The sequence below is a fragment of the Rhinolophus sinicus genome, chromosome 1, assembly GCF_057876585.1.
Source record: "Rhinolophus sinicus isolate RSI-liver-muscle chromosome 1, RSI-T2T, whole genome shotgun sequence".
Lineage (NCBI taxonomy): Eukaryota > Metazoa > Chordata > Mammalia > Chiroptera > Rhinolophidae > Rhinolophus > Rhinolophus sinicus.
The window spans coordinates 205983204-206010928 of NC_142501.1; the positions used below are offsets into that span (position 1 = coordinate 205983204).

At 43.2% G+C, this 27725-nt stretch overlaps 1 protein-coding gene across 2 annotated transcripts; it reads right to left on the reverse strand.

Moving 5' to 3' along the window:
* Window positions 1–1143: 1143 nt before the first annotated feature.
* On the reverse strand, window positions 1144–27160 carry BST1 (bone marrow stromal cell antigen 1). 2 transcript variants are annotated; one of them, XM_088792784.1, is made up of 10 exons: window positions 26746–27032; window positions 25365–25491; window positions 23731–23866; window positions 19819–19901; window positions 16997–17073; window positions 16557–16649; window positions 13938–14024; window positions 11013–11072; window positions 2459–2550; window positions 1690–1902 (listed from the first exon to the last, which is right to left on the reverse strand). In XM_088792784.1, exons 1-10 carry the CDS (start codon window positions 26925–26927, stop codon window positions 1835–1837), a joined length of 1005 nt encoding a protein of 334 aa, XP_088648910.1. In that variant the 5' UTR covers window positions 26928–27032; the 3' UTR covers window positions 1690–1834. The 2 variants fall into 2 exon arrangements, with proteins under 2 accessions (XP_019596426.3, XP_088648910.1); XM_019740867.3 differs by having other exon boundaries at window positions 1144–2550; window positions 26746–27160.
* Between the last annotated feature and the right edge of the window lie 565 nt (window positions 27161–27725).

The window sequence follows — 27725 nt, forward strand, 5'->3', positions numbered from 1 at the left end:
CAGAGGTTCTTAACGTTCATGTAGCCTTATTCAGTACAGCAGATGTCCAAGCACCCCAACTCGGGGATCACCTGGTTATAAAACCTCCCTTCCATTTACTGGCTGTGTGATCTTGGAGAAGTGACTTAACCTCATCAAGGCTCAATTTTCTCATCTGTAAAATGAAGATAGTGATAACTGTATGAATGATTAAATCATTCATTAAACATTTATAACATGGCCTGGTTCCTGGTAAGAAATCAATAAATACTAGCTATGGTCATGCCAAGGGTGAAGATGGCGATGATGATGAAGGTGACTGATGACGATGGTCAAGGACACCAGCCTGTCTCCAAAGCAGAGAACCCAGGAATAAGCACCATGGGGTGAGGCCAACTAGCGTGTGGACCCCACAAAAGAGGAGTAATGGTGGGAGATGAGGAGGGACCAGGAGAGGAAGACACAGAAGGCGAGGAGCCAGTTAGGAGGCCTTTGCATCATTCTCAGTGAGAGAGACTGAGCCCTGCCCAGGGCAGTGTTGGGGATGATTTCTAAACAGCCATGAGGTCAACTAAATGCTATCCTCAGTGATTTTCAAGCTGTTCAGTTTCCCAGCTTTATAATGAATATTTGGCCAGGTGTCCACACAAATCAAATGAAGGCACCATCAGGAGGGGCCCAGGGGTCAGGAAGAAAGATTGGTGTATTCAGAGCTGCACATCGAGGAATGAGTCTGCTGCTGATGGAAAATCTCTCTTCCCTACAGCGATTTACAGGGCCCCATGGGATGTTAAAGCACTCCCATAACCCCCGAGGGATCAGAGTCTCAGAGTCTTCGGGTCTGAACGACCCACACTTGCTTTAAGTAAGAAAAGGAGTAAGGAGAACAGGGAAGTGTCTGTGATATTTTGGTTTTGTTTGTGTCTTCTGGAAATGTTTTGTGTTGGGTCAAATTACCACACATATGTGATATGTGCATGTGTGTATGTGGGTCTGCATTTCTCTTTTTCTGACTGTAAAAGTAATTTCCTCTTTAGAGGAAATTTGGAAAGTACAAAAGTTCAGAAGTCAGAATAGAAACCAGTGATAAAACCACTCTGCAGAGATCATTGCTCTGCCTTTCCTTCCACTGATTTACGGTATGTATGTCACACACAATATATATATATCTGTTAAATTTATATTATATTTAGAAAATTGGATCATGTGATACAGTTTTATATCCTACCTCTTGCAGTTATTGTTGACATTTTTCTGCAATTAAATGCTCTCTGAAACATTTCATTCATTCACATACAATGAAATTTACTCTTTTTCACCTCTATGATTTATCACCACCACCACCTAGATACAGAATAGTTTGTCACTCCTTCAAAATTCCCCCACTGCCCCTTTTCAGTTAGCTCCTCTCCCTAGTCCTAACCCCTGGCAACTGTGGCTCTGTTCTCCATTCTTATAATTTTGCCATATCCAGAATGTCATGTAATTAGAACCATATAGCATGCAGGCTTTTGGGCTGGCTTCTTTCACTTGGCACAATGCATTTGTGTTTCATCCACATTTCTGTATATATCAACAGCTGGCTACTTTTTATTGCTGCATAGTACTCCACTGTCTAGACCAGGGGTGTCCAAATTTTTTTCAACGTTTTTCACCAAGGGCCATATGCGGTAAAATACACAAACAGCCGGGCCACTCACTCGAGGTAAAGTACGTATTGCCTCACCTGGTTTATTTAAGTAAACTAAATATATTTGTGGAATTTGCTGCGGGCCAATAAAAAATGGATCGCGGGACGCAGTTGGCCCACGGGCCACAGTTTGGACACCCCTGGTCTAGACACACCACTATTAGTTCATCTAGTCACCAGGTGAAGGGCATTTACATTGACAAACATGACTTCTACTATTTGAATATTCCATCCTACATATATAGTAAACCATATGTAAACAGTTCCCTAGTAGTAGACATTTTGAGTATTACCCTGTTGTAATCATTTGAAATGACCATCTTTAATATAAATCTTTGCCTACCAAATATATATGTATATATTTATACAATGTACTTATATCTTACGCTATCAACAAAAATATGGTGTGCCCTACTGGGAATACAGGAAAACATAGAAGAAAATAAAATATACAGTTGTATTAGAACTTTCTGAAAATGTTTGATTATAAAACAGTTTAGGTCTCAGTGCTTTGTAGCATCATGAAAATAAGAAAATAATAACTTGTTTTAATTCTAATGCAGCAGTTTTAGCCTGTTAAAAAGAACAAGATTAATCTCTTGTTTCTGAAATCCTGAGCATATGCCTCATTAAAACACATGTCAGGATATTGTTTTCCAGCAGGAAGCTTCTTTCGACGATGGAACCACTTGGTACAGAGGACAAGAAGAATGACAGCGCAAGGGCAGCTTTCAGGGCTGGAGCGGTTGGGGCAGCATAGCTGAGTTTCTAGTAGCTACATTTGAGCACCTGAAGCCAAAGCCACTAAGAAAGGAATGACAAGGCCGACACTCTGTTCTGCGTAAAGGGATGGGACTTCTCTTTGAATAGATGCTGCTGCCCTGCAAATTAAAAAGGAAATAGAGAAAGTGTCAGTATTGCTGTACAACACCTGCTTTCGAAAATATACATGCATGCTTTCTAGAAAATTTATAGAAAAATTTAAATATAGCACAGAAAGTTATCAAGTGAAAAGCAGAAGTCCCTGAATCTCCCTATTGCCTCTTTCCATAGAGAACCGTCACTGATAGTTTGAACTGTCCTTCCAGGAACGTGATACACATACACACACACACACACACACACACACTCACACACACACATATTCACATTTTTTTTATCTAAGCACAAATGAAATCTGCAATTTGCTTTTTCACCTAACACCATAGTTTGGACATACTTCTATACGTAACTATAGAGTTGTAATTCATTCTTCCTCGTGGATGAATTCTTATTGTATGCATGTACCATAAAGTTAGCCTAGTCCTCTGCTGGTGGACATTACATCATCAGAGTTTAATAGTGAAGGAAAACCTGTCCTGACATAAAGACACCGACTTTATGGTCAAAATATGGACTCTGGCCATAACAAATAAGGTCTGACCACTGGATTTTCAACAATAGAAATGACTGACTTCTTTTAAATGAATTAAAAGACAAATTTAAAAAATCATGAAACAATCTGATGTTGGCTTGGAAATGTATCCGTTGGCTCTCCACTAGTGGCGGGGTTCTTAGAGTTTCTGATTCCATCTGAGTGCTGGTAACCCACCCCTTTTTTGCTAAAGGAATCTTCAGCTGCCCACAAAGTTGTACTAGGGCTCCACCTGCTGGACATTTTCTGCAATTGCACTTCTGATTCATTTAATGTCCCAAACTTGATTCATTCAAAATTGATCATATATATTTTTGCTTTTAAATGATTAACTAATGTATACAAGGATATGCTTATTCTCATTTTTTTAGAAAACAAAATTATACCAAACTAAACACAATAATGAGTTTCCTTTCATCTTTTTCCAGTTCTCACTCCCTTCCCTAGAAGTAGCTACTGTTAGCAATTTTGAGTTTATCTTCTCAGGACTATTTCTATCATTTACGCCCATTATCGTGCACAAATAGAAACATAGTTTTGTTTGCCTTTGTTTTGTATGTCTGGGTCCACGTTCCCTGAACCTCAATATCATAGAGAATCAAACTGCCCACCTTCCAGGAACGTGGTTGGAATGAAAGGAGACGAAGACTCCAGAGTGATGGGCTGGAAGCCTGACACTACCAACGTGCTCAGAAAGACCTGCGGATAGGTGAGGAGAGCCACGCTCATTCACCTTACACAGCGTGCAGCAGAAGAGGTAAACTGAGCACTGAGGTCAGAGAGGCACCACTTTCCTATTTCAGGAATAGCAGTGTACTGTGCAATGGGTTTTGCAAAAAGGAATTTTACATGATTTGTATCTGTATAAAGTTTAGAGTCTGCTGAAGGAGTAAAACCATAGACTGAAGTTACACCATAACACTAAGGATCAGTGATGCCATTAAATCTTCCCAATAAGCTTATTCCCCATTTTCCCACCTAACTGAGCCACAGCGGGTTTCTGTTTCTTGCAATCACCACCTGGAGCTTATGCATACGCTGCCACTGGATGCCTCCAACTCTTGTACGCATGTGTCATTCCCAGCACCTTTGAAAATTCTGTGTCTCAAGTCTATGCAGCTCCCTGGATAGAAACCAATTGTTTGTTCATTCAGTCATTTATTCCTAAGTGCCTACCAGGTGACAGGTTCTGTTCCAGGTTGTTGTAACACACCCACCAGTGAATAAAACAGGTGAAAGTCCCTGCTCTCCTGGAGCTTGTATTCTAACAGGTGGAAGATAGGCAACGAAGAATAAACTAGACAGACAACAAAGAATAAACTTAATAAACAAATAAGTCAGAAGATGATCGAACACGATAAGAAAGAAAAAACAGAACAACATGAGGGTTTCACAGAGTTAGTGTTTACAATGCAGGCTGTAACTTGAAATACTGAAGCAAAGGTAAGTTTGTGGAGGTGAGATATGAGCAAATATTCACAGGAGTGAGAGAGGTAACCACATGGACGGTTCTGGGAGGGACTTCCAGGCAGAGGGAACAGCCAGGGCAAAGTCCCTGAGATGGGAATGTGCCTGGCTTGTTCCAGGAGGCCACTGTGGCAGAGGCTCAGTGAGGGGAAGGCGAGTAAGAAAAGAAATTGGAGAAGTGAGGGGGGCAGGCTGCTTGGCTCTTACTCTGAGTGAGTGACATGGCTGAACTTTTAAAGGACTGTTCTCTGTACTTTGTGTTTGAAAGTGTCCCTAATAAAAAATAAAAAGCTAACTCTAACGTGTTTCCCCCAAAATAAGACCATGTCTTATATTAAGGTTTGCTCCAAAAGATGCATTAGGGCTTACGTTCAGGGGATGTCATCCTGAAAAATCATGCTAGGGCTTATTTTCTGGTTAGGTCTTATTTTTGGGGAAACACGGTAGTAGCTGGGTTTCACAGAGGCCATGGCGGGATGGGGCAAAGTGGAAGCAGGGAGACTTATTAAGGTCAGCTGCCATAATCCAGATGACAGATGACAGCAGCTCAGACCAGGCTAGTCACAGTCAATGACAGGATTTTCTGAGGGGAGAGAAAAGAGGAGCCAAGGCTGGCTCCAGATTTGTGGAATGGGCACTTGGGGACTTTTGGAAGGTGGGCATTACCATCAACTGAGACAGGAAGACTATGCGCAGAGCTAGTATAGGGGTGTGTTGGTTTCCCATAGCTGCTGTAGTAAACTTAGTGACTTAACACAACGCACATTTATTCTCTTTTGGTTCTGGAGGGCAGAAATCGGTACCAGATGCTCCAAGCTAAGGTTAAGATGTCTGTGGGGCTGGTTCCTCCAGTAGAGTCTCTTGAGGGGGGAGTCTGTCTCCTTGCCCTTTCTCTACCTTCAAAGGGTATCACTCCAGTTGCTGCTGCCATTATCACCTCACCATTTCCTCCTGTTTTTGCATCAATCTCCCTCTGCCTCCCTCCTATAAGGACACTTACGTTACACTTAGGGTCCACCTGGATAATCCAGGATTCACTCCAGTTGCAAGATCCTTAACTTAATCACATTTGCAAAGTCTCTTTTGTGATATAAAGTAAAATTCATTGGTTTCGGAAATTGGGACCTGGATATCTTCGGATGCCATGACTCAGCCCACCGCCGTGGGTAAATGCAGGAGCTTAGCTTTGGAAGTGTTGAGTTTGAAATAGCTACTAGGCATCCAAGAGGAAAGATTCAGTAGACTGTTGAACATTTCAGTGTGGCATTCAGTAGAGGACCTGGACTAAATATATTTATTTTGGAGTCACCAGCATATAGATGAGATTTAAAGCCATGAGACTGCTGGATTTAAAGCAGATACTCAATGTCACAACCTCCCTTGCAGTTAGACCACAATCACAGGACCAAAACTCTGCCAACCAGATGTACAGATCTGAGTACATCTGTGAGCACTGTGAATTAAAACAACAGGTGCCACTCAGGGTCCATTCTAGCCATGGAGGCACCCAAGGCACCAGCTTTCTGAGGCAGCAATGGCAAGGATGCTAGAGGCATCCATACGTGTGCATCATGCATACTCTTGGAGGGGTCTGTGCCTAGACAGGCTGCAGTGTGGTCTCCCCTGGGGCAGTTCTGGCTGGGATTTTGGCATGGCCTCCAGTCCTGCCTCTCTGGCTTTCCCAGGAAGAGTCAGTGAGTGACCTGAAATCCTTTAATGCATCCCATTTTCTGAACTACCTGGAGCTAGTGTGCAATACCTGCAATTAAGAATTGCAACCGATGTGCTCCCTCCGTGAACTTTAGGAACCAGAATCCTGCACCCAGCCCTGGCTCTGTGGAGTCTTTCCAGTCTCCTGCCTAGAAAGGAGGTTGGGCGCTTCTACACACGTGGCTTTATTCAATCTTCACAACAAACTTGTGAGATCGTTTCCATTAATTTTAGTTTTGCAGATGAAGAAACAGTCAAATTCATGTCATCTAACTCCAAGGGCAATGCTCTTACCACTGCCCAAGGGTCAGCGTCCCCAGGCTGTTGCAGGAGTGCACAGATGTCTTTAGGGAAGTGGATCAAGGCTAGCCTGAAATGGAAGTTCCTGGTGAGGACAACGTGGGAGGCCAGGCTAGAGGTTTGGGCTTGGCGGTGGGGGGACATGAAGGTCTTTTAGCATCAGAGATGGGACAGTGGGTTTCATTTTTGGGTGAGGAAAGTCAAGTCCATAGACTATTTTTTATCCACTGTGAGTGGACTCCAAAAAATGCATGCCGAATTCACAGGACATGAGCAGCAGAGTATGGGAGAGAACTTAAATTCACCAGCCACCCCTGGGATGGTAGGCAGCTCCCAGTACACATGCTGGCAATGGGGGATCAGTCATCCCAATTTCCAGTCAAAAGAGCAGGACAGGTGCCAGAGTGAATCCTGAAAACCTCACAGACTCGCTTCAGACCCACTCCCTGCTGGGTGGGTAGTCCTGCACAAGTCTTTCATTAGCTTCACTGAGCCAGAGTTCCTCCACCTCTGAAATGAAGATAAGAGAGTCTACCCACATTGATTCAGATACAGGTTTGGTTGCTGTCAAAATGACCCCAAATCCCAGTGGCTTAGACAAGACAGAAGTTTATTTCTCTCTCAGTAACTGTCCAGGCTGATAACGGAAGCTCCAGCCCCCACCCCTAGCCCCCAGGGGGCACCCGGCCTCCATCTGTTGTGTTGCTCGGCCACACCCAGTGGAGATGGCTCAGCACCACATCTCCTGGGTCCACACACTGCCAGTTGGAATGGGAGGAGGAAATGTATGTTTCTTCCTTTCAAATGCTTAACCCAAAAGTTGCACACATCAGTTGGCCACAGCGAAAAGGGGAGCTAGGAAGTACAACTCGTTGTTCTCGACAGCCATGAGCCCAACTGAAATTCAAAAGTTCAACTGAGTGAAGAAAGGAAGAGGAGCCAGGGGGATGATGAGCAGTCTCTCTCTCTCTCTCTCTCTCTCTCTCTCTCTCTCTCTCTCTCTCTGCCTAGTTACAAGGATGAACGAAATATTCTATGTAATGCACACGATGCCTGGCATACAGTGGTGTCCAGCCCTGATTAGTTATCTTCCCCTTGTAGGTGGATGAATGGATCCTGCAGACATTCATGGAGCACCTGCCATGTAAAGTGTTCTGAGACACACAAAGAGGAAGTTGATGCAACGTCCAAATCGAGTGAGGCAGACAGATGGTGTGGAATGAACAGTAACATGGCTAAAAAGAGTGAAGTGCTATAGTCAAGCTCTGTACAAGGTCCTTGGGGTACAGAGAAGGGAGTTCTTAAATCCACCTGTAGAATCAGGAAAGCCTTACCGAGAACAAACATTTGGAATAGGGTCCTCAAGGATAAGTATGATTTTAGCAGACAGGAAAAGAAGAGAAATCTTCCTGCCAATGCAAATGAAAACAATAAAGCCCTACCTAAAATTAGATAGAGATGTAGGTACAGGTACAGACTCAGAAACAGATACGGATTATATCCATGTTTTGTGCTGGTCTTAGCCTATCAATAACCCACATTGTGGCTAGACTGGCCCTTATAGTTCTTATTACAATTGCATGATGCTCTTCACCAACAACCATCTGGAAACTGAAAAAAATAAAGGTTTTTGACTCACAGGACCTGGAAATTACACAGCACACCTGGAGCCACACAGCAAGGTTGTGGGGAGAGAGAAACAGTGCAAGAGCCTGGGTTCTGTTTTTATTGGGGTTAAGGGTAGGGGCCTAGGGTATTACAGGTTCCCTCTTTATTGGTGAATTTAAAACATAAGAGTGGGAAGTTAATGCTCAGGATGAGAAAAAAACAAGCGACCCAAATGGTCAGTCATTGAAATCAACCAAGATCTCTAAAACAAAGGAGCCTTACTGGGGGTGGTGGCCAAGCCCTTCAGTGCTTTGGCAATCTGTTTGTTGGAGATAGATAGCCATCATGGAAGTGGATGCCTCCCTAATCAAAACGAAAAAGAAAAATACACACACACAACAAGCAACTGTCAGGGCCCACACTACCCCCCGTGTTGGCAAAGGAAGGGGAAAAGAAGCACCCACCATATACTTTGGTGGGAGTGTACACTGGTGCTGTTACCAAACTCAAGGCATTCGTTTTGCCTGCATCCATCAAAGCCAATGGAGACATGAACAGGAGTTTGCAGCAAAGAAAGTAGAGGTCTAATTAAGGAAATGGCACCAACCCTGGAGACACAGATGAGCTAGTGCCCTTAAGACCTGGCTCCCTGATGGCATGCATGTTATAGATTCTATAGGGCAGAATCACAAGACACCGTGGGTTAGGAGTTCGGGGTTATGTTGGGAGGTGAGGAATAATGAATCATTGCTTCAAGTCTTGAGGACAGTTCTGAGGTCTTTTCCACCATCCCTCAGTCCTCTCTCATGGGAAAGTAGCCAGGGGTTGTTCTACCTTACGGCTCAGGAGCTGAAACATAACTTAGGTCAAGATGTTATCTTAGCTGCCAGAAGTCTAATCTTGTGACCATCAGTCAGATCCGGGCTACTGTTTCCTGCTGCCTGGGGGTTGCTGATTATCCTGGGGGAAAGGCTAGGTCTCTTTCTATATATATATATAGACCTAGCCTTTCCCCAGGATAATCATATATATATATGTATATGTATATGTATATGTATATGTATATGTATATGTATATGTATATGTATATGTATATATATACATATACATATACATATACATATACATATACATATACATATACATATACATATATATATATATATATATATATATATATATATAGAGAGAGAGAGAGAGAGAGAGAGAGAGAAAGAGAGAGAGAGAGAGAGAGAAGGGATATGATTCCTAGACCTAGGATTTAAAACTAAGTTTAATCAAAATCGTAAGGACTCTCAGTTTCAATGCAACCCTTTAGAAACATCAAATTTCAAACTACATACATTCTTTGACCCAGCAACTCCATTGCTGGTAATCTATCCCACACAAATACTTGCACAAAAGCTCAAAGAATGCAGAGGTTGCCAAAAAATATGTATACACATTTTAAAAAAGGAAAAAAACTACTAAAATTGTAATACTCAATATATACAGATAACACAAGATGAATACAAATCACGTTTGACTTCTGCAATTACAAGAGGTGCTCGAAGTGGTTACCATCAGCATCCAGACACGTCTGATGACAGCAAACTACTGCTTGTGCAATGTTGACCAAAGTGTCCACTTGTATACATTTTTTGGCACTTCTGATATAATCAAGGATTATATCTCAGAATTGTTTATAACCACAAACCAACTACAACTATACCTACAACTAAGTCAGCGTATGTTTAGAAAATGGTTAAATAAATGGCAGAGTGGCCATCCTACAGCATACTCTGCAGCCACTAAAAGACTGAGTCAGAAAGCAGGAACAGGCTCAAAAGGATACCTTATATACCAGTAGGTAAATGAAAAAAGCCTACAGCAACAGTATGTCTAGCATGATTGTTTTTTGTACACAAGCAAATGCAAATAAATAAATGAAAATAAGGCCAAACCAAAACCAACCAAACAAACTTGCATCTGTGTCTGGAAACATGTGTATGCTTGAGCATTAAGGACATTAAGGGAAAAGATGGACCAAAATGTTAAAAGAAATTACTTTGAGGAAATGCGAGTGGAGGGAAAAGAAATCCTCTTATTCATTGTTCATGACACATAACATTGGAAACAATTTAAATGTCCACCTATGGGTAATAGGTTAAATAAATCATGATACGTGCATACAACAGAATACCACAGAGCTATTTAAAAAATGGGGCAGCTTTATCTATAGGTATGGAAATAGCACTAAGGCACACTATTCTGTAACAAAAGCAAGCTGTAGAATCCTATGTATACTATCATTTATATGAATAGTGTAAGTCTGTGTGTGTGTGTGTGTGTGTGTGTGTGTGTGTGTGTTATTTTGGGGTACAGAATATTCTAGAAAGATACACAAGAAACTAGAAATTTTGGTAGTTCTAGGTAAGGGAATTGGGTGACTAGGAATAGAGGAAGAAAGTTTGTTCACTTTCTTGATCCTTTTATAACTTTGAATTGTATCCCATGCATATGTATTACCGTTAAAAAAAATTACTATGATTTAAAAATACATTAGGATGAAGAAATACATTTTAAAAGGCCCTCCTACCCCCCCACTCCTAGAATTTCTGCAGAAGTAAATTCACGTAGAGCAGAGGGACGCATCAGGGAAGGCTCTGCTCAGCTTGGCAGATATTTATCTTACCTGCACAAGCTTAGCAGTTCAGACTGAGAGAAATACAGCACAGAAATACAAACCTGACTCTACAGCCGGGCATTTTGTGAAAATCATATTGCAATTCATCAATGTTCTATAAATAGTAAGGACTGGTTATCTTGGGAAAGCAAAGGGCTTGGGTTAAGATATTTACTTACGAATTTAAGGCACAGTCAGGATGAGTGCTGTGGTCCACACACTGTAAGAGCTTCACTGGCCTGTAGAATGAAAAGAAATAATAATTAAGGGATTGTTTAAATGACTTTCATGCATCAAACATTTATGGTGTGCCTGCAAGGTCCTGGGGATACAAAGTCTCTGGCCTCGAAGAACACAGTTTCTTTTATTGAACACTCACTATGTAGCAAAAACTGATTATGTATTTTACGTAAATTATATCATTTAATCCTCACAACGACCACACAGAACAGGTACTATTATCATCTCCAATTTACAGTTGAGAAAGCTGTCCAGAGGAACTTGCCCAAGTTCTCACAGTAAGAACAAGTGTGGAGGTGAACTTGAACCTTGCAGGCTTACTAGAACCTAAGCATGGAATCACTTCTGTACGGATGTATGATTTTGCTTGGAAAAACCTCTCAAATACTTTGGGCAGAAGCTTGGACTCGAAGCACATGGGTGACGGCTGGTGCCCAGGCTTCAGCTAAGAAAGCTGAACTGCTCTGCGTGGTGGGCTTCCAGAGCAGCTGGGAGGAAAGAGCAAACAGCAGTGGAGAGAGGAACTAGGTAAAGGGGGCAAACTGGGCATTAGGTAGGAGACAGGCCAAGAGAGGCTCTCATAGCAGAGTGACTGGAGAGGACTTTGGAGGAACAGGAAACACATTGTTCACTCTGTGGCATGCTATGCGACCCCTTCCTAGGACTCGTCTACTTTTCAATAAAATCTACTCTACGCAGGTTTTTTTTTTTTTTTTTTTTTAAACGAGAGTAGTTGTCATTATGCCTCTGGCCGACACCCACCCCCCAAATGCATCTCGTTTCACTGAGTCTGGTTCAACACTGTGCCAAGCAGAAATCAACCAGGAGTCCAGAGAGGCTAGGAAATGATAGGCCCTGGCCAAAATTTGCAAGAATCCAAGAATCTCGGGGAGAACTCTCAACTGCCACAGGACAGAGGCCAGTGTCACCTGAATTTTGTGCGGGCAGGAAGTTCTCACATCTGGTTTGGAATTTGATGATTCGTTAACCTTTGTCACTGGCCCACGTTAAACATTTTGTTACCTGCTCTGTGCTCCCAGGAGGAATACAAAACCCCATGGGCAGTGAGGAAATGGGAGCTGGGGGCGCTAAGCCAGGTTTAGAAGGGAACAGCCCTGCGGCCAGCTTAGGTGGGAACAACACTAGAGAGAATAAAAGCAGGACAGCTGTGAACTAGCAGGAGAACTTGGGCTCTGGCTGAGCCTCCACACTTAGACCAATGACGTGTAAAAAGACAGGCTCCTCTGAAGAGTTCCTGAACTAAAGCAAAGCGATCATAAATGTGAAATTTTTAGCCATTTTTCTATCATAAAGCAGTTTTAGAGTAAGAATTAACTCTTTTAGAATTTACTAAAATCTGATGGTTTAAAAAAGGAAGAATCCTATAGTAGAAAGTAAAGATCATGCTTCAAAGACATACAATGCTGGGTTCAAAACTCAGGTCTGTCACTGAGTGGTGACTTGGGAAACTTCCTTAACCTCTCGGACCCTGAATCTACCCATCCATACAAAGGGGATATTTTTGAAGCTGGATGATGGATATGTAGGGGTTCATTACACTATTCTATCTACTTTCATGTGTGCTTAACAAAATATTCATAATTAAAATTTGAAAAATTTATAAGAGAAAAAAACAGACAAAAGTAATATATGACCTTACAAGTCTAGAGTGGTTACTATTACGGATGGGGGGTGAGGGGGAGACTAAAAGGAAGGTCAAGGGGGGGCACTGGGGTGTCTGTTATGTCTGTTTCTTGATCTAGGTGCTGGTTACATGTGTATATTGAACTTGTGAAAATTCATTCAACTGGATACTTATGGTTTGTATGTTTCTCTGCACATAGGTTATATTTCCAAAAGAGTAATAGCTTTCTTTCGTCTTTAAAAGAGAGTGATGACAACACCTGACTTTTGAATCTCCTGAGAGCATTAACAATAATAGGTGAGTAAAATGGTACAGCTTCAAGCTGTAGGAAAAAGAATAGTTTTGAGGGTTCCCTTAGGGGAGGCATGAGTCAGGGAAGACCCACGCTTCCAAGGGGCTTTGCTCAGATGGAAGGGTGATTCAGCCCACCTGGCTTTTGAGAAGACAGGGTGGCAGAGCCAGCTGGATGGTCATGGGTGCTGGCTGAGATTGCAGATGTCATCTGTACCCTACCATACCCTCAAATGGTGGGGAGAGCCACTAATTCCTTGCAGAGTTGGACTCCAGCCTCTGAGGAACCAAACAGACCTGAAGACTGAGGTGCTGACACAGAAAGGAGCAAGAAGCAGGAAGGTGAGGAATTCCCAGTCCAGGGCAGTTTCAACTGTCCTGGGCTTTGAGCCAAACTTGTCTACAGTTCCACGAATCAGGAACGCCCTGAAACGCTATCTGATTATAAGTACATAAAGTACCTGGCCCATAATGTGCTCAATAAAGGGTAGCTATTACTATTTCCTATTGGTGTACAGCCAAGATGTACCTGTCTGTAAGTATCTCCGACATACTCCACCTTAGCTTGTAGCATGGGCAAGGATCCCACAGGCAGCAGGGCACCCAGGGATGCAGGCGCCATGGTTCCTGTTCGCAGGTTACTCGCCAGGCTATAAGCAATCGAGGAGGAACGGGACATGCGCAAAGGATAAAGGGCTGCTCTGTCCTTCAAGCTCATTAAAAAGGGCTCTGGACAGAAGTGGGTGGAGGCAGGCACAACCTGGCCAGAAGGCACTCTCAGTGCCCACATCCAATGACATCTGAGAAGGCATAGTCCCCTGGCCTTTAGAGCTGACCCCCACAGAACCATTTCAACAGCCCTCTGCCCTCCCAAATCCCCACCCACCTTTGAATATATGTACGGACTATATTATAATATACGACCTACAGGTAGTCATCGATACAGCTGTACTGAAAACCCATTGTTTTCAGTCTCTCTTCCAGGATTTTCACACTGCCTTCTCCACAGGATTCCCTAAACCATAAAAACAGAAACAGAAAACTAAAATAAGAGGATGGAATACATTGTTTCCGGGTGAATTGAAATTTATTTTGACCATGTGCTCCTAGGATAGTCTCCTCTCTGGAGAAATATCTGGGAAAATCTCTGGACCTAAAAGTACTGCTTGCGGTAAAGCCGTGGCACCGCGGGAGGGGCTGCTCTGAGCACCCTACAGCTGCTCTGACGTATGCAAGTCAAGTGCCGGGGCCGGGCCCTGCAGGCGCATGCGCACTGCGCCACAGGGCCTTCCATAGCCCCACCCCCCACCCCGCCCCCACCACCAACACAGTTCTGTGATGTGCCCCGGCAGGCACAGTGCTAATACCCACTTGTTCACCGTAGTGTATTACGTTAAGCTTTAAATGACAACAAAAACATACAAATAAAAAATGTTAGAAAATGCAAATAAAAAGAAAAAAATATCCCAAATCTCACATTATTAGTGATAAATGCTGCTAACATTTTGCTGTATATCATTCTAGACTTTTAAAATGGGTTTATTCCCACGAGACTTTTGAAAAAATACAATATAGTATTCCTCTGTCCAGTGCATTTTGTTTTCTGCATTTGCCCATGTCTGTGTACATACACATATACCTCCTGCCATTACTGTTAATTCCTGCATGCTCTCCCTTCCCTAATCGGAACATCATTCATAGAACCAGTGCCCTCTTTTTAAAGATTAAAATTAATTCCTATAGTCCAATGTCATTGATACCACAACACACCTTCATGAAGTTTCATTTTCATACACATCCTTTATTATTTATTTTCTTAGCATAAATTCCTAAAAACAGGTTTTTCTTGCTCCAAATTTCTGAATGCCTGTGAAGGCTCTGGATAGTCACTGCCACATTGAACGGCATGCTGCCCTCCTGAAGGTCACAATTAAGCAGGGGGTGTGTAAAGGCAAAGAAGTAGATACAACACAGCCAGCTGTGCTTAGTAGGCATGCCATTGATGTCACAGGCAGGACCCAGCCTCAGCTTATGCGGAATGGGAAGGTAGGCAGCCTCCCTACTGTAAAATGAATACAGAGGGAGTGTACAGGGAGAAAATGAGTGACAGAAGGAAGCTTTCCCAGAAGAAGGGGAATTCCAGGCATGACATGAGTGACGTGGGCAAGGTCATGTTTAGGGCTTTGCCAAAATCTGGTATGATGTCCTTCTCTGGGCCAAGCTCAGTACTCAGGATGTTTTAGTAAGCATTGGCATGGAAGTTTCAGGACACCTAGACACAGAGCTCGGTCAATAGGTACTTCTACCTTTTTTTTTTTTTTTTTTTAAATAAAGGTAGCCAAAGCAGTGCTAAACACAATCGGGGATACACATGCTGTTTTGAGCTCTCTGTCTATGGTTTTTTTCCCCCTAAAATCTCAGCAGTTCAGGACCCCCACTTTCTTAGCTCCTGACCTGCAACTTCACCCTGTGGCACAAATGTACAACCAGGTGTTCTGAGCCCTCTATCATCTCTTCTGCAGGAGAAGGGATGGCCTGAGATGATATTCAACTGCCATTTCCTTGTCTCATTACAGGGAGGTTCAAAGGACAAGCTTTCTCTGATAGATACATTAACACAACAAGCATGCACAATTTCTAGACAAAGATCGACTTCTCAAAGAAATAAGAAAAACAATACACATTGTTTTTCGTGCAACAGTAAGTCTCATTAATCTCCTGCAAAGAGAAATACAGGGGAAAAAATATCACTCGTTATATGGTGAGCCTTAGAAGGTCCTAGGGGCCTGAAATGGGGAATTTGCTAAGTTTCTTTCAAAATATACTTTCAGTAACACATCCACTCATTGGAGCTGGCCATACTCCCCTCCATGTAACATCAGTGCTCTGAAGACCACGACCCCAGCTTGCCTTTCATGGACCATCATGGATGAACTGCTTTAACTGGGCTTGGCCTCATTGGCTTGTCTCTGAACTAATTGTGTTTTAAGTTTTTTATGTGCAGTTTTGCCAGCAGTGTGCTTCGATGATGAGAAGGATGAATTCAAGCTTACATTTATATAAACTCAAGTAGTTTCCCAGAAAATGTGGGTCTTAAAAGTTTCCCTAGCCCATTATCTGAGACCCAGTTGTGGAACTGATTGTTCTCTGAGGATGAGGTCTTCATTACATAGCCTTTGGGTCAATTCGTAGAACACTTGGTAAGAATTTTGGGGCTTCAAAACTCTTGAAGAAAGAGAAACTGGCTTTGACCCACACAAATGCATGAGGAACTGTCCAATCCAAAGCTGCCTACGTTGCTTAGAAAGGAACATGACTTTCCTTGGCTGAGAGGAGTATCTGGATAAAAGAGGTTTTTTCTCTGGGCTCAGGAATGGCTAGTGACATTTCCAGAAAGTCAAGTCTTTCCCTTTCTCTGCCCTTCACATTAGAAACAGAGAAGACTATTGTTTCTCCAAAACATGAAAATGTAAAACAGACTTAATCATAACACATCCAAGAAAAGCATGTTTACACAATTACCCTCATCAATAGCTTCATAACTTACACTTTGGGTCCTCCAATTTCATTCATAACCCAGATCTCAATTCGTGTGATCTTATCCTTCTGGAAGTAGGGAACTTCAAAATCTGCAAAAAACCTGAAAAATAGGAAAGGTTTTTTTTTAGTGTCCTAAAGCAGTATGATACTTTCCCCATTTCATTGTTAGTTGATTTACATATTACTTTTGTTTTAAAGATTTTGGGAGTAATTTTTTAGCTTTAATTTTTAGGTTACTGATTTCATTCATGCATTCATCAGGTGTTAATGGTAAAACTGTAGAGACATGTCTCTGATCTCCAGGTCATTCGATTGTTTTGCTCCACCTGAACTTATTAAAGCAAGCATTAGATTGGGGATTAGGACAATTCTCTTAGGCCTCCATCCAAAACAACTAGACAAACAATTTGGCATTTCCGTTGTATTTGTTGGTGCCAACATTCTTACCCTTTTACGGGATAGGCTCCTGTTGGCTCTGAACCATTCAACATAACATGGATCACCCCAGAACTATCCTTTGCATACTGTAAGGAGAAACAAGTATTTTGAGTAAAGTAAGACATGTCCTTTTTCAGCTATGCAATGGCCAAATTTTTTTTAATTGACAATTTTCAACACTGGCAAGGGTATGATAAATTTGATATTTCATACAGCTAGAAGGGATGCAAACTAGTATATCTTGGAAAGCAAATTGCTTTGAAATGTCAAAAACTCATAGACTCAGTAATTCCATGTCTGGGAATTTACCCTAAGAAAATAATGTGACATAGTATCAGATTCCAGCATTGCACCAGCTGGAGTGGACTAAGTTATGCTGCCATATGCACAACCTTGAAATCACAGTGGCTTTAAACTACATTTAAACTAGATTTATTTCATGCTCACACTACATGTTTATCATAGGTCCATTGGGCTTTTGCTCCTCACTTTGGGTCCCAAACTTATGAAGTCTCCATAGCTGCAAAGTCACTAGTTATCAGGAAGCGAGAAGGAGAAAGTCGTAAATCATAGACCAGTTCTTAAAGATTTCCTTCCACCCAGAAGTAACACAGTCACTCCCATTCACATCTCAATGGCCAGTGCAATTCACATATAAGTAACTTTAAGAGGCAGAGGAGTGCAAAAAAGATGAGCAAGAAATACTCGGTAAAGAGCACTAAGGACCACGTGGTGTGCAGAGATGTGTATTGCAGCATTGTTTGTAACCCATTTAAAATAGTCAATGACAAGGGAATGGCAAGTAAATCGTGGTACTTACAGGTCTGAGATATTACCCAGCTATTAATACAAGTGTACAAAAGATTTGCCACAGCATAGGAAGTGCTTACATTCAAAGCAAAATGCAAGGTTAGGTCGGTGGAGCACACACTCTAGGTTAAAAATAAATGCGCAGAAGTCAGGGAATATTAATCAACGCCTGAAATTCCCAAGGGAAAGAGTTCAGAGAAGTCCCCAAATCTCCAGTTCAGAACACTGCTGGAGCATATAGTTTCCCTGATAAAATGCTTACACTAGAACGGAGCAGGTGCGGTAATGGTATTATGCAGCCCTGAGATACACGTGGCTGGGCTTATTTTCCAGCACAGTGATGGCCAATGCCAGCTGCAGCAAAGCAACAAGATAGTCCACATCACACATGTCTCAGCTTGCTTCCAAATAGTGCTAATAGTCCTGGTCAGACATACAGATGTCCAGGTCTAATGACCACCATGCTGAAGGGGTTGCCTCTAGGTGATAGGAATTATGGATGATTTATTTTCTTATTTATATTTTATACAATTAGTCATTTTCTATCATAAGGAGCTATTATGTTGATAAGAAAAATTAATTAAAAAATGCATGCAGATACAATGAGGCATGAATGATGTAGTGGTTGAAAACTTGGTCTCTGGCTCCTTACTTATTAACTCTGTAATAAATCTGGTCACATTTCTTGACCTCTCCATGCCTCATTTTTTCTGTCTGTAAAACACGGGTAATAAGAGTTCCTACCTCATAGGACTGCTGTAAAGATCAAATCACTTATAATAATTATTATTAAAACTTATTGAATACGTCTCTACTATGTCTCTACAGGCTTGGACTATCCAGCATATTCTAAGAGCTCATAAAATGTGAGCACAATTGCTATAGATTCCCATTAGAGAACTGGAGGAAGTATAAGATGGCGGTTTGGAACACACATTTTGAAGTCAGGTAGATCCACTGGGTAGACTGTATGGTTCCTTTATGTGTAATGTTGACATCACCCCTGAGTTGTCATCATGATCTACGTTCAGGTGATGACACAGCGATAGCCCCTCAGTGAGGGGCTCAGTGAGGGGTTCGGGCAGTCCACTGCCAAAGACTATAGCCTGCACTCCAAACAAGAGCTATGGGAAGTGGGTGCAAATGGAATGCTCCCACTGGACTGGCAGGCGAACACAGGAGTAAACAGAATATCTTGTTTGGAGCAGGCCCTCTGTTTACCTCCCAGTGGCCCCCGTGGTGGAGAATTTGACCAAAGTCCCTCTCACCCTGATGAACGATGGACCCAGTGGATACCTCGAGATCTAGAGACATGGATAGCCCTGAAAGAGGGTTGGCAGCAGTGCGAGAAGGACCCTGAAGGTCCATGGGCCACCTAGTCAATATAGCTAACATGTAACAGTAGGCAGCTCTTTGCTGAGCACTGAGCTAAAGACTTAACACTCTTTATTCCTGACCTTTTTTCTGGTGATAGAAGACGTAAGCTGTACGCACTGGCATCTCATAGCTGCTGGTAACTATCATCAACTCTGGTGACAACACTGTCTAAGGAGTGGACTTACCTTAAGGGGATCATTTCCATGTCTCCAGTTGGTCCTCAGTCACCTATCACCTCCTCGCCCACTGACAACAGTCTTGTAGATATTTCCGACCCCCACATCTAGATCTCAGATGTCCCACAGTGTCCCAGAAAGCAGGGGCTACCCCGTTTTACACAGCAATAAAGATCACATTGATTTGAAATACTAGCAACAACCACGGCACAACTGGTACCCTAATGACCATTTGGTACCCTCATTCATGACTAACGCTCACTGACTGATTTCTCCATGCCAGGCATGGCGTCAAGTCTTTTAGCTTAAAGTTACAACTTTACGGAGCAGAGAGAATAACTCAGAATGTTGCAAAGGTGGAAAGTGAGGCTCCAAAAAGTTAAATAATGACCCCAGAGCCCAGTCTCTGAACCCCTCTGTCCCATGTTCACACACGCTCAGCCACCCAGCTGCCCAGCCCAGCATGACCTGCATGGATGCCCTTTTCCAGAAAGAATTCACAGCATTGTTTTCACAATCTTCTGATGTAGGACAGGATTGGTAATCGAGTCCTAAGGGGAAAATGGATAAACACATTTCAAGATTTTATAGGAAAAAATGAATTCATTAAAAATACTTGCTGGCTCCATAGAATATAGTTAGCCTGTGTTCTGTACAAGTGAAACATTCTCAGCTCTGCCCACCCAGTCCATAGAGAGCCTGGTGAGTGACCACCCGGTCCATGATACGAAGACATCTGTCATCTTGCTTGGCACAAACGTGAGGAAGGCAGAGACCTGTACAGCTGGCAGATGAGTGACTTGGCGGACCACTGAGCATCAGCATGTCAGCTGGGTTATTTCTCTACTGGAACTCTAATAAAGAGATTAAAAACCCCCCACAAAACTTTGCTGTCCTGGGAGAAGTGCTTTCTCCAGTTAGCCCTGGTCTTAGAAGTAAATACAAGAAAACTAGACCAAGAAAATAGATATTTTATATTTAAAATATATAAAATGTTCAAATGTATTAAATTTTACAGATACAATACAGCAGGTACATACGGTATTTGTTCACCATTTACTCTGTAAAAACAGAAGAAAGTGTTAGTTAACAAGTTGTTCCAGAAAGAACCAAACAGGGCAAAATTATGTACTACCTGGAGGGAAATGACATGCTTTGGGCCGGTGCAAATTTGACAATCTGTAATGTTTTTAGGGAGTTTGTCCTCTGATGCAAGGTCCATCACATAACTTAAGAGAGGATCATTACTTAACATTACTTAAGAGAGTGGTAATTACTTCTTTGAATTACACACTCTAGATTTGCAGACAGTCCAGGTTATTATCTCTGTGGGCCCATGTCCCGATTTCTCAGAGATCTGAGGCTCAGACAGGTCCCCTGGATGGTACATGACACAGAGGATGGTACATACCACAATCTAACTCTCTAGCTTCCCAGGGCTCCTTCCGCCATTTCTGACAGCCAACAATTTCTGTATTTACCTGTTTTATACTTTTTTGGTCTTAGACTATGAACGACTGGTATTATTAGTGATCATTGACTTAGTTGAAGAATTTTTTTCTTCAAAGCTCTTTCGTTCTCACAATATATCTAAATTACAAACACAAAAAAAATGGTAAATGTGGATATGAAAAAAAAATGTACGATCCCATATTCCCAGCAAGAACTGCTGTTAACAGTTTGGGTTTGCCTCTTCTCGACTTGTTCATGTGCATACTTTCATATATGTATTGTGTATACATTTTTTATTTGGATTAACTTGATTTCTCCCTTAAAAATATGTCACAAGCACCTTTCCAGATCAATAAACACAAAGCGTGATCATCATTCTTCATGGCCGTACAGGACTCCAATGATAGGAACCGCCCATTATTTTGTGGACCCTAACCTCTGGACTTCACTTCCTTTTTAAACAAAGACCCCTCAGAGGATGGCATAGATAGAAACGGAGAGGTGGGGAATAACGGTGTGGTTTCTTGGGGCACTTTCTCTGCGCTGTTTTACTAACAGCACGTCTGACAGCAAATGCGTGGGGTTTCATTCCCCATACCAATCTTTTCTCCAGACTCTCCAGGAACCAGCTGGGTGTCCTACAATTCAATTCAATTCTGACACTATGCAGAATTAGCACAAAGCCCACAGCTTAAGGGCTCAGTCCCATAGGACCGCTCCCACATCAGACACCAGCTGCAAGTTGACACCTGTACTCTTAACCAACTGGCTATAAATTCAGGGGTTTCCACAACCCCCTCCTCAGGTGCCATAATTTGCTAGAATGGCTCGCAGAACTCAGGAAGACACCGTATTTACTATTAATGGCTTGTTGTAAAGAGTACAACTCAGGAACAGCCAAATGGAAGAAATGCATAGGCAAGGTATGGACGGTGGGTGCGTGGAGCTTCCATGACCTCTCTGGGTGACTACCATACCAGTATCTGGATATGTTTACCAACTCGGAATCTTCTCAAACTCCATCATTTAGAGATTTTTAGTGGAGATCTCATTATGTGGGCATAGTTGATTACATCATTGGTTGCTGGTTATTAGCTCAATTTCCAGTCCATCTCCCCTTCCTGGGGGACAGAAAATGGGGCTAAAAGTTCCAACTCTCTAATCATGCCTTGGTCTTTCTGGTGACCAACCCCCATGTGAAGCTATCTATGGGCCTCAACCACCAGTCAGCTCATTGCCATAAAAAGACACTTTTATCACTCCTCAGATTCCAAAGGCTTTAGGAGCTGTGTGCCAGGAACTGGGAGACAAACACCAAATACTTATTTTGTATTATGCATCTTTCCATCATACTCTTTCCATCACGTCCCTCTGCCATCCTCCCCCACCCTCTGCAGGATAATCAAACAGGCTTCCTGGTCAGGGATCACTGCCTGGTCCATTGGAAGAATGGCCACGTCCATTTGCCCTCTCCCTTGCAGTGCTTCCCTTCTTACTCATAGTGAAAGCCAGAGTCCTTGCAATGTCCTGGCCGCCGGGGCCTCCTTTATTCCTCTAGCTCTGTAGCTGACTACTTTTATCTTTATTTATTGCCCCCCTTGCTGTTCTTTAAATATGCCAGACACACTCCCAGCTCAGGGCCTTTGCACCTGCTGTTCCCTCTGTCAGGAAATGCTCTTCCTCGTCTCCTTCAGGTCTTTACTGAAATATCAGCTTCTTAGTGAGGCTTTTCCTGGGCCTATGAGATTGCAACACTTTCCTCTTCCTTCCTCACCAATCTAGCACTTCCTATCCTGTTTCCCTGATTTGCTTTTCTCTGTAGTCCTTACAATCTTATGGCAGACAATATATTTTACCTGCTTGTTTACTGTCTTATCTCCCCCCTCTACGTATAATGTAAGGATGGGTATTATTTTCCTGTTTTATTCTCTGCTGTGTGCCCAGTACCTAAAAGAGGGAGACCTGGCACATAGGAGGCACTCTACAAATGTTAACTGGATGGATAAATGAATGGAGGAGAATAAACACAACTGAGCTCAGGTTAACTTTTAAAGTGACTCCGATACACAGGGGGGAGACTTTCCAGCCTTCATAAAGGGAACTCCTTCCCCCACCTCCCAGCCTTGCTCATGCTCAGCCTTCAAGATTCATCCAGAGCCAAGAGCCACCAGGAAGCTTCCTGGATACTCTGGTCAAGGCTGGTGTCTCACTCTGCTGCTCCATAGTCCTTCCTGCATCAGAGCACACAGATGAGGGAGTAAATGACCCTCACAAGGCCATCAGTTCCCTGATGGTGGGGACGCATTACTGCCAGCTCCGAGCATGGGAGCTGGATGAATGAGGAGAGTTGTCCCTACCATCAGGTCAGTCCTTGTGACTTAAACTTTCACTGTGATTTTAATCTCGACATATCTACTGGTGGCCTGGAGTGGCATTTAAGAGCACAGGCCTCAGATCCATCAGAAGAGGGTTGAATCCTGGCCTCTATCTCTTCAAGTGATTTAACCTCCCTAAGCCTCAGTTTCCCCCTCGGGAAAATGAGGATAGTGCGGCTGAGTTGTGCAGGCTTGGGAACATGTGCTCTGGAGTCAGACTGTCCAACTCTGCTGTTTACTAGCTGCACACCCCTGAGCAAGTTTCTTAACCTTGCTGTGCCTCAGTTTCCTCATTTGTCAAAATAGGAATTAGGATGGGACCTATCCCATGGGGCTGTTGCAGGGATTAAATTAGTTAATATACGTAAAGTGCTTAGAAAGTTCCTAGCAAAACATAAGTGCTGTTATTATTATTATTATTATTACCACTACCTCAGAGGATTGAGGGAAGGGATCAAATGAGATAAATGCATATGAAAGCACTTAGCCCAAATGGCAAATGCACAGTAAATAAGAACTCTTATTTTTCTTGTGATTCGTGTGGGAGTCTTACCGGAGGCATTTTTCTGTCGGCACCAGCTCAAGAGATCTCCAGTCCTGCCGTACAGAACGTCATGCAAAGGCATAAAACGACGGGTGTTCTCCGCGTAGCTAGTAACAAGGAACTGATTATTTTCCCAGAACAGGGACTAAGGAAAAACAAACACAACATTAAACTATAAAATAAAATCAAAACAATTTTTTTTTTCAGGCACAGTATCATCAAGGTAAGTCAGGCAACCCATTTCTCATTCAACTCGGACTTGCCTCACAACTGCTCTTTATTTTCTTCGTTTTAATTACCAGTTCAGACAGTGGTACCACCTCTGTTCCTTTGAGTCCAAGGGTATCATGCAAATGTTAATGAAATATTTTCCCAGTAGTACAATGTGAAGACAGCGTGGAGTGTGTGTGGGGTGTGTGTGTGTGAAGATCCCAGGATATAAAAGATGATCAAGAGACCCGGTTTTGAATCTTGGCTCCATGATACACTAAACGTGATTTTGACCAAGGCATGTCATCTCCCTGTACCTCAGTTTCCACATCTGGAAAATGGGGACCATGAGCCTTTTCTCTCCTTCCACAGCTGTGGTTACGATGGTATGCAATCACAAAAAGCATTTCCTAAAGTATAAAGAGCCTCACAAATACATTTCTTTTGTATTATACTTTATAATTCCCACTATGAAGTTAGTTTTTTCACATAATGATAATACAAATAAGAATACCCTGCTCGCTCATTATCTCATCAAGAGTCAAACTTTTTTTGTGCCCAGACTGGAAGCTCCCAAGGGCAGGGGCTATTTTGTTCCCTGTTGCATTGCAGCCTCAACCCTTAGCACATGCCCAGCACATGAAGTAGCTCTGTAAGTATTTACTGAGTTCATCAACTAGAACCATAATCTATGACGGAAGAGGCCACAATTTATGGCTCTCTTTTTTACTGGCAGGGAGGCAGCAAAGTTCAAAATGCAACATATAGTTAAAAATCATGTTTTCAGTCTATTATCTCTCTGACCCTCCAGCTCCATTTACCTGCCCTTACAAGTGAAAAATAAATCAATGGTAAGATTTTACAATGAAAAAAAAATCAGGCTAAGAATTATATCAGAAAAATAAAAATGCTACCTAATGTTCTTTCAACTCAAGGTACTGTTCTAAGCAAACATTTTACATAGATTTTCTCATTTATTTTCATTTTATTAGAATTTAGAGTGCAGACAATATAGATATGTGGTTTTCTTAAAGACACTGATACTAAGATATAATCTTCAGGCCCGTTACAAGGAGAGATTGGTTTTCTGGGAGGATACTTGAGTTTGAGAGCTTTCTGAATTACTCAAGGTTCAGGCCGTTAGGGTCAGTTAGGACAGAGTTGGCTAGGGGTGGAAAAGCGTGGCGCCATCCTGATGCCCTTGTGATTCTTGCAGTGACTTGTTGACTCAAGCAATTTCCTTCTGCCCAGACAGGCAGGAAGGCCAGGGTCACTGTTGAAGATGAAGCCACCTTCCTACCACAGAGCTCCACAAGTGCAAGTGCATTGTGAATTTATGCCTGATGTTCCCGTAACACTGCAGGGTCCCTGGACGCAGCTAATTTCACCAGTCTGTCTTTAGAGAGCAATGTTTTATGGGGTCATGGAGTTACCTTGTCTCTGGGAATGGAATGCCTGGAAAGGCTTATAAAAAGGTCATAGTCAGAGGGTGACACGGAACAGGGGTCCTTATCCAACACCATTGTAAAGGCTTCCCAGATGGCTGTGCAGTTCTTGTCCCTGTGCAAAAGAACAAGTTTATAGAGGGGGGGAAAATCACATCGCAATGTGATGTCTTTCCATTTCTCTCAATGTACTCTACGAGCTTTACAAGCCATTTTGTTATACATCAACTCTGCCAAACTAAGTATACAAAAAAGATAAGGAATTGCCCTGGCTCATGCATTAACCCCAATTCAGAAGAGGAAAAAAATTAATAACTTAGGGGATGGATTGAGAAATTGGACCGTGGAAGTGTCTCTCAGAAGGTAATACACAAGTTTTTCAGAGGCAAGGAATAAAGTCTTGCCCCACGCTCACAGAGAGGAGCAGAAAAGGCATCGAGCCAGAAGGTGACAATTCCAATAAGCCACACAGGCTCCCAGCTTCTTCATTTAGACAATGAGGTCCATTGTAGGGGTGGGTCCAGGTGAGGTCAGGCCCATGTGCAGGTCCTTGTAAAATCAGGAATGAGCACCACCTGTTGAGAAAGGCTGTTGCAATTCCTGGTAAGGCAGAAAGTATGACCTCCAGTGCCAGCCACAACTCTTGACTTCTAGTCTAGCTTTCTAAAAGCATTCCCACTCGTTAGTAACATTTTATTTCTCGTATTAGGTAACATGGGCATTCCTCATGTGATTGTCTCGCTTTTTTTTTTTTTTTTTTGCCGGAAATGTGTCACATTAAAAATAACTGGCACAAGAAAAGGACTATGAAAACAAACAAAATGTGTCCAAAGAAGGAACAAAAATTAGTAAGAAGCTGGCAAGACATTCCAATTTAAAAAAAAAAAAAAAGATCCTCTAGATTAGATTTGAAATTTCAATTCCCGAAGTACCTGAACTCATGGAATTCCTGCGTCTGCTGGGTCTGGGGCTGTCATCCAAATTCACCTCTCCCTAATGGTCACCTGTAGACCCACCCCCACCACACACACACACACACACACACACACACACACACACACACCACACCACACCTGCAGTTGCCACACACCACCCCCTTCACCTCTAGACACATCCTCCACACTTGGCTCCCCTGACCTTTAGGACCCCCATCCTCCCTCCCCCCACGCGCACCCCTCATATCAAGCCCCTGACCTTTAGACCCAATTTCCCTGTCCCCACACCCTCTTCTCACCTCCTGACTGCCCGCTTTCCCCTCTCTTTGTGTTTTTCTCCCCCCTTTCCTTTATTTCCCCTCCTCCCCTCCCAGTCCTCTCCTCTTCCCGGTCTTCACGGGCTCAGCGCCCAGGTGCCCGCCCGCCATGCTCACCGCAGCTGAGGGGCCACCAACGCCAGGTACTCCGCGCAGCGGCCCAGGAAGATGCTCGGCAGGTGCGGGCTGGTACCCTTCCCACTCCACTGCGCGTCTGCGCGGCCCGCAGCCCCCGCCGCCAGCCACAGCAGCAGCGCGGAGAGAGAAAACCCGAACAGCGAGCAGCCGGGCTCAGCCATAGCGGAAATTTGGAAGAGCCGGCTGGACTTGTTTCCTCATTTCGCACTGAGGTGGCTCCCCCGAGCTGACGCTGGGAGGAGAACTTTTGTTTTTGTGAGTTGCTGCCTAGGCATTTTACAGGATGCTACACCAAGAGTCTAGAGTGGACGTTTAGATAAGGACTTGAGTTTAGGATTCCCGCCATAAGTTCCCGCTTTACTTTTCTGGGACATCTTTTAAAAGAGCCACTAAGGGTTAAACCCATGTAAAGTCAGTGACTCCGCCCCGAGTTAAGTAATTCGTGCCTGCTACCTTGCTGTCTCCCTCTGTCTCTTGACAGGGAAGGGTGGGGGGGCTGCCCTCCGCCCCTCAGTGGCACCCTGCACCCCCACCCCCTGCTAAGATCTGTCAGTAATAAATCCGTTCTTTGTGTGAGTGTATTGAAACTGCGCCTTCAATCAAAGGGACCACATGGGTTTCACTTTCCCGATGTGAGGGCTGGATACTGAGGGAGCTACCCGCCCCCCGTGTGGGTGGCTTGTACCCCTTCATTCAGCAGGTCATAATCTTCATGCTCTTAATTCACTACACCAGCTGCTCCTGCTTCTCGACACAACACCCTCCATGGCTTTCTCCCCGCGCTTTCTGATTCAGTTCCAGGGCTGATTTGGGACATCACCTGGGCCAGAACATTCGCTCTTGGCTAATCTTGGCCCGAGACCAGAGGAGGGAGCCCCACAGCAGAAGGGAGGTTGAAAGAAAACGAAGGGAGAGTTCAGTCAGCAGAAGGAAGATGTTTCTGCCCCCAAACTATGACA

Bases quoted from the DNA above. Each gene is read 5' to 3' on its own strand.
- BST1 (XM_088792784.1), bottom strand. From the start codon at position 26,927: ATGGCTGAGCCCGGCTGCTCGCTGTTCGGGTTTTCTCTCTCCGCGCTG. The intron at 16,650-16,996 runs GTAAGAATGTTG...CCTATTTTTCAG, and splicing joins GGAGCCTATCCCGTAAAAGG to GTTTTTTGCAGATTTTGAAG. The intron at 11,073-13,937 runs GTAGGTCGTATA...TTCATTCTACAG, and splicing joins AGCTGTATCGATGACTACCT to GCCAGTGAAGCTCTTACAGT.